The sequence below is a fragment of the Penaeus japonicus genome, unplaced genomic scaffold, assembly GCF_977035675.1.
Source record: "Penaeus japonicus unplaced genomic scaffold, GWHDUDI00000001_assembly GWHDUDI00000041, whole genome shotgun sequence".
NCBI classification, from domain to species: domain Eukaryota; kingdom Metazoa; phylum Arthropoda; class Malacostraca; order Decapoda; family Penaeidae; genus Penaeus; species Penaeus japonicus.
In genome coordinates, this window is record NW_028234443.1 from 7,614,877 (window position 1) to 7,622,376 (window position 7,500).

A 7,500-nucleotide genomic window follows, 5' to 3' on the forward strand; every position below is an offset into this window, starting at 1 on the left:
AAAGAACCTCGAAGGCAAAAGAAAAAAAGAACAAAGGAAAGGAACCAAAGAGAAGGAAAAGAAGAAGAAGGAACAACCCCAGACCGGATAAACGAGAAGACAACAAAACGACCACAAAAAGACAGGAAATCCCAAAAAAAGACTCCAAAGGACCTTAAACCCCCCAAAGGGACCGAAAAGGACCTCAAAAGACCCCCCAAAGGAACCCCGAAGGAACCCCGAAGGACCTCAAAAGACCCCCGAAGGAAACCCCCCCCCCCAAAGCAAAGGAAAACCCCCCCAACACCAAAGACCCTAGGACTCAAAAAACCCCGAAGAAAGAACCGAAGACCCCCAAAACCCCTCGACCCAGTCGGACAGGACTTAAAAAGGACCGCGAAGGAACCCCCGAAGGACCCTAAAAAACCCCCGAACGACCCGAAGAGCCCCAAAGGACTCCACAGCATCCTCTCGCGTCATCAAAAATCATTACTCAATTATCATCTTATTATCGTTATTATCATTATTATTATTATTATTATTATTATTTTAATATATTTATTTCTTTATTACTTTTTTTTAACACTTTTTTACACTTTTCATCATCTCATTATCATCATTTTTTTTTTTTCACTTTCACTTACCACTTTCAAGCGAGAGAAGAAGAGCGCGAGAAGAAGAGCTTCTTAAAAGAAGATTAAAGATGCAGAGATTAATATTGATGGTATGGTGGTCATTTCATTGGTTGATTAAATTGAAGCAAATTGCAAACCGTTAGCGATAATATTTACTATAATCGCGAGAGAAATGAAGAAGTGGGCGGAGGCGATTATAGTAAATATATGCTCGCAGCCGAATTTCAATAAAGTCAAAGCAATAAGGCAGGTCATACTTATTAATGAAAACAAAGTGTATCAAAGTACCTTTTTTTTTTTTTTTTTTTTTTTTTTGGGGGGGGGGTATTATATCCATCTGTACCAATTTATATATTCTTATTTTAAAAATCGTATATATAACGTTTATTTATTTATATCTTTTTAATCTTATATCAAAGGTTTGCTATTCATCACATGCCCATTAACCTATGTCAACGCGTTCAATTATATATGACAATTAACTTTTATTGTGCGATGAATTTAGTGCACTTTGAACTCTTGTTGTGGGGGGAGATTTTGTGTGTGTGTGTGTGTGTGTGTGTGTGTGTGTGTGTGTGTGTGTGTGTGTGTGTGTGTGTGTGTGTGTGTGTGTGTGTGTGTGTGTGTGTGTGTGTGTGTGTGTGTGTGTGTACGTGTTTGCTTTCCGTGTATCAAATATTTCAGTAGTACTTTTAGACTATAAAACATTACTTAAACTATAGTACTATAATATATATATATATATATATATATATATATATATATATATATATATATATACATATGTGTATATATATATATATATATATATATAATATATATATATATATATATATATATATAATATATATATATATTGTGTGTATGTGTGTGTGTGTGTGTGTGTGTGTGGTGTGTGTGTGTGTGTGTGTGTGTGTGTGTGTGTGTGTGTGTGTGTGGTGTGTGTGTGTGTGTGTGTGTGTGTGTGTGTGTGTGTGTGTGTGTGTGTGTGTGTGTGTGTGTGTGTGTGTGTGTGTGTGTGTGTGGTGTGTGTGTGTGTGTGTGTGTGTGTGTGTGTGTGTGTGTGTGTGTGTGTGTGTGTGGTGTGTGTGTGTGTGTGTGTGTGTGTGTGTGTGTGTGTGTGTGTGTGTGTGTGTGTGTGTGTGTGTGTGTGTGTGTGTGTGTGTGTGTGTGTACGTGTGTGTGTTTACTTACATGTATCAAATGTTTCAGAAGTACTTTAAGACTATAAAACATTACTTAAACTATAGTACTCCCACTCATCTTGAATTCCTCTATGACAAAAAAAAAATCTAAAATCAGTGATATAAAATCTATAGTTGGACTGTGAGAAGGAAATATGAGTAAATAAGAATGTATCATCTGTAGAAACGCGCCCTTGCATATACAGTTGTCTGCTAAGTCTGTCTGTTTCTGTTCAGTGTTCTGTGCACTCATATATAACAAAAAAATAATTCAATATAAATCATATCAATGTTTCCTATTTACATCTACTCCCTCTTATATATAAAACATTTAAAATAGCACATTTTCTCTAGTTATTTCACTAATCTATGATTGAGTGTTCAGAAATACCCTGACGTCAGAAAGGGGTGTTTGTTTAGCAAGAAAGAAAAAAAAAGTTTTTGCTCAGAATCTCATGTTAATAACAAAACACACTATGCTTACTCTACTATCATATTCCTTCGTTCAGCCACCATCGTATGAACTCCCTGTTTGTTGCCATTATTTTTTTTTATTTATCTTTTTTCTTTGACCTGGTTCCGACCTCTGTTTTCTCGCTTGTTTTTTTTATCCGTGTCTCCCGTGACCTGGCTCGACCCTGTTCCTCTTATCATGGCCCGCGGTGAATATGACCCAGTGAATATGACCCAGTTTTTTTTTTTTTTTTTTCATTCTAGTCTACCATGCTGGGTTTTCTCTCTTTCTTCTTGTGACAGGATTGTATGGATAGTGTTTTGCCTATGCTGCCTTTCATAACTTCAAGATGGTGTATCCTACAATGCCCCCTTTTTTTTTTTTTTTTTTGAAATCACAAAATCTGCGACTGTCTCATCTGTGCGTCTGCCGTTAACCGTCTCAAACTCGTTATGTATTTTGCCGTATTCGTAATGTCTGTTGTCTTGGTTAGTCTGTATTGGTCTCATTCTCTTCAAAAGAAAATAATGATTTAGCCTTTCTTATTATCATTAAAGCAATGACGTTTATTCCTTGCCTCCTTCCTATATCCTACAAGGTCTTTCGTTGTCTATAGTCCCCCCCTAAGATCTCTCTCACATTGTCCCATACATGTGAATCGTCCTCCATTCTGTCTCCCTAACTTGTCCCCCTCCCTATATGCCATCGCTTAGTCCACGTAGCCTTAGTGTATTTGTACATCCATCAACTCATCTCCATTCTTTAATACCTTTTCTTTTACTCTGGTCTTTCTATGTATTTCCTTTATTGGGACTCTTTGCTCTTTCCAGCCATTCCACGAAAGTCAACCGTACCTCATGTTTCCCGGTTTTCAACTGATATTTCTTCCCCTGTTTCAAAGGTGTCATCTTCTCCCTCTGATACTAATAGTTGTCTACTATCTCCTTCGACTTCCATATATTCTTCGGTCAATTGAGCAACGTCTACCTGGTTTAGTGTACTATTATCACACTGCATATCACACTTACTAATATTTGAGCTGGTTTTGACTATTTTTTGGCCGATGCATTTTTCATTCCTGCCCTGACTTCCATATGCCCCGGATTTTAAATTATTGTCAACCGTTTCTCTTCCACACACTCCTCCTCCTCGCTGGCCTAAGCTACATTCCACTTCGCCTTCCACTGAGCTTTCCGTTTCCTCTCCACCTGACAACTCGCACTCTGACTCTCTCACTAGGACCTCCTCTTGTCTACATCCTCCCTCCCCTCCCTCCGACCTGTAGTAAAACTCGATGATCAGCGGCCTGTATTCCCCTTCCTCTGACCTGCTATCTCCTCCAGACGAGCTGCTCCCTCCTCCTCTTCCTCCCTCTTTCCTTCCCTCTTGAACCTCCCCTCCTCCTTTCTCCCGAGTGTCTACCTCCATCTCCGTAACCTTCTGACTTCCATCCAGAGACTTGAACTCGACTCCATCGCTCTCTGAACCATAGTCTCCTTCTTCCTCGGAGCTATAGGTCTGTCCCTCCTCTGCTGCATATTCTCCTTCGTACTCTCCTTCACTTTCGGTGGATGTCCCTGTGCTTTCGCTCTCCTCTGGTTTAACCTCCTCGTGTAAATGTCTCACGGCTATTTCTTGAAGTTCATTATCTTCTTCTATTGCAGCGTCTGGGAGTGTGTCTGTGTGCACTTTATCATCCTTCGGGATTCCTGTTGCAGCGGCAGTCTCAGGCTCACTAGAAACTACAGGATCCTCTTGCCTTTGTAGTAATCCGTCTTTTTTATTCACATTGTTTGCTACTTTTTCAAACATCTCCTCAGACTCATCCTTGTCCTTGTGCTCCTCAACTACATACACTCCCTCAAGCTCCTCGGAGGTTTCTTCATCTCTCTCCTTAAATTCGACTGGCTCTGAATCCTTCGATTCTCCTGGTATATGGCTAGACTCCTCTGGTCTCTCCTTCTGAGCATCCTTCACCGAATACTCTTCGATTTGCTTCTCAACTCCTTCCACCTCCTGTAATTTTGTCTGTCTTGTATCATCTGCTTCATCTTTACTGTGCATTTCTCCTGATCTGCCTTCTCTCTCCTCGCATACCAATCCAAGAGTGCAATCGCCTTTATGTTCCTCTGTCTCGACCTCCTCTGTCCTACCTATACCTTCCCCCTTGAGGTCTTCAACCTTCATTTTTTCTAATATTTCTATTCCCTCTGCGACATTAGTGTCTGGTTTGTGCGTCATGCTGTGCATTTCGATCTCTTTTGTTGGTTTATCAATATATTTCTGTTCTTCCTGTCTATCTACAGTCTCTTGTTCATAACCTATTATTTGAATACTATCTTTTTCATCCTGTTCATCTGGCTCATCTGTTTGGGATTCAGCTGGCCTAACCCCTGTTTCATGTCCAACTGTTTCCCCAGAGTCATGGTCACTTCCGAAAATGTTTTCCCCTTGTGCCCCTTCTGACTCCTCGTCTTCCACTACAACTTCTAACTTCCCTCCCTCAGCCTGCTCTGATATGGGTTCTACCTCGACTTCTTTGGGGACAAAATTCTCTACTGCTTTTTCTAACATGCATATTCCCGTTACTTCATCTGAAATGTGCGCTTCGCGTGCCTCTTCTACCAAGGGCTTTCCCTGTGTCTCGTGTATCAGGTCATTTACTTCTTCCATTGATGTGTGTTTTTCTTGTGCCTCTTCTACCAAGGGATTTCTCTGTGTCTCGTCTATAAGAGCATCTACTTCTACCATTGTTAAGGCCTTTTCTTGTGCATCTTCTGCCAAGGACTTTCCTCGTGTCTCGCGTATTAAGTCATCTGCTTCCACCATTGATGAGTGTTCTTCTTGTGGCTTTCCCTTCGTCTCGTCTATAAGATCCTCTCCTTCCTCTTCATCTGTTAAATAGGCCTCCTGTGCCTCTTCTATCAGATGCTCCCCTTGCGAAGATGCTGACAAGTACTGTTCTTGTGGACATTCTGGCTGGTACTCACCCTCCGCAGACTCTGAGATACACTCACCTTGTGCTGAATCTGGTAAGTATTCTCCTTGTTCAGAGTCTGAGAGGCACTCTTCCTTTACCTCTGGCATGTGTTCTTTGATCGAATTCCCTTCCTGTGCAGCCTCTGACATGTATTTTTCTCCTATTTTCCCCGTCTGATATTCACACACCTCTTGTGTCTCCTCTGCCAAAGACTCTCCTTGAGCAGCGGTCTCTAATGCTTGTGTTTGAAGGACCTTTTCTTCCAAGTACTCCTCCTGAGCAGCTTTTATAATACTTTTTTCCTGTATATCTTCCGCTAATCTGTTTGGTTCCTGTGTCTCTTCCTTCGAGTATTCTCCTTCCTGGGCTTCGACTGTGGACTCTGGTCGTACCTCAAGTGGTAAAGGACTTTCCTGGACTATATCTGACAAACACTGTCCTGACTCATTAATTTCAGCTTCCCCTTGTGCTTCTAGTACATCTTCCTCCGTTTCCTCAACTGAGTACCCTTCCTGCACTATCCCTGACATGTTTTCGCTTAAAATATCCTCTGAGAGGCAGCCTTCTCTATTTTTTTGTAACAAGTGTTCAACCTGTGCCCCATCAGCTACCTTCACTGATTGTCCTACTTCAAGTATATCTTTTCCTATCTCTACAAAATCTGCCTGTTCTTCTTTCTGTTCTAATATTTCTTCACCCTTCTCTTCTCTTTTATCTAAATGCAAAACTTCCTTTTCTAACTCCTCATCTGACTTCAATACTTCATAACCTCGTCCCTCCTCAGTTTCGTCTGTGACTAAGACTCCGTGACCCGATTGCTCAAAGGTGAACTGTTCGTCTCCCTGAGCCTCAGTTATCCTATCTTCATTTACTTCCCTGAATTCTAACATGTCACCTATTCCCTGTTCTAATCCTGTGCTCTCCTGCATTTCCTGAATATCTATTTCTTCACGTTTAGCTTTGCCTAATATCTTGTCTTCCTGTGCAGTACCTAATCCATTAGAATCCTTTCCTTCTGATAATTTGTCTTCCTCTCTATGCTCCCTAGATAATACTTCATCTGACGTTAAATCATCTTCTGCCTCGACCATGTATTTATTTTCTTCTGGCTCTATATACTCCTCTAACTCATCCTCTGAATTACTTCTAGATTTCGCTCTTTGTCTTTCTAACTCTAATCTCTCTCTCTCTAACATAGTTTCTTTATATTTGTCTTCTAGAACTAGGTATTCCTGTGGGGTTTCTAAAACATTCCCATATAATACCTCTAAATCCTTGTCCTTCGTTACATGCTCGTAGAAATGTGTGCTGTGTGAGTCCTCTGGTGTGTTCCTTCCTTGTATTTCTTCACAAGGACCAAGAATCTGTTCTTCTAGTTCTTCCGTCAACACCTGCTGTCTTTGCTCTACTTGGTACCTCTGTTCCAACATCAATACCTGGTGCCTCTGTTCTTCCATTAATACTTGGTATCTCTGTTCTTCCATAAACAACTGGAGCCTTTCTTCTTCCACTAAAACCCGTTGCTGCTGTTCTTCCTCTAACATATTAACCTCTATAGCTACTCCTAACTTACAAACATTTTCCTCACACATAGACTCCTCTGTGCTTCTCTCTGCTTTATCTGACGCACTCTCTGCTTGTACCTCCTCTATCCTGTTGCTCCAAAGTATCTCATTTTGAGCATCTTCTAGTACATAATCTGTAGCATATCTTTCTACCTGACTGCCATCTCGAAACCTTGTCAGAAAGTCTGGTCTGTCATTTTCCAGCATGATTCCCTGTGCATCTTCGGCCACATAGGTTTCTTCTTTATAGAGGACTTGAGCTTCGTCTGTCTGTCTCAACCATTCGTGTCCTCTGGAGTCCTCCAACATGCATTCTTCTTGTGTTTCCACATACAAATGACTTTGTCTTGTTTGTTCCTGCATATCTTCATAAATGTGACTATGCCTTGTTTCCTCTATCATCTGGTGTCTCTCTGTCTCTTGGAACGCAGTGCCACCACTTGCTCCCTCGCAAGTGTGGTCTGGCATTTCTCTAGACATTTCATAATCTCTTCCTTGCTCAAGCATGTAATCACCTTGGCTTTCCCCGAAATTTACATTTGCCTGGTCAAATGCAAAACCATCGAAACCCTCCAACGTGCAAATTACTTTCGTTTCCTCAACCGAATAAAAATAATGCGGATCATACGGACACTTCTCCTCAACCTCATAAAAGAATCCCTCATCTTCCTCTAAGAAATAATCCTCGTGCATTCCTCCCACC

The 7,500-nt window shown here is 41.1% G+C and overlaps 1 protein-coding gene across 10 annotated transcripts in view; it reads right to left on the bottom strand.

The window, feature by feature from the left end:
• Positions 1 to 7,500, bottom strand: part of Asator (tau-tubulin kinase asator) — a 185,279-nt gene that overhangs the window by 14,150 nt on the left and 163,629 nt on the right. For 7 of the 10 annotated variants that reach the window (XM_086534392.1, XM_086534390.1, XM_086534391.1 and 4 more), the window contains one exon: positions 2,476 to 7,500. This exon is cut by the window's right edge and continues 839 nt beyond it. The exons of the other annotated variants lie outside the window; for them this stretch is intronic. In XM_086534392.1, the coding sequence (XP_086390518.1) occupies positions 3,108 to 7,500 (4,393 nt within the window). In that variant the 3' untranslated portion in view covers positions 2,476 to 3,107. Of the gene's footprint in view, positions 1 to 2,475 lie in introns of those variants that run through there. 10 annotated transcript variants of the gene reach the window in all.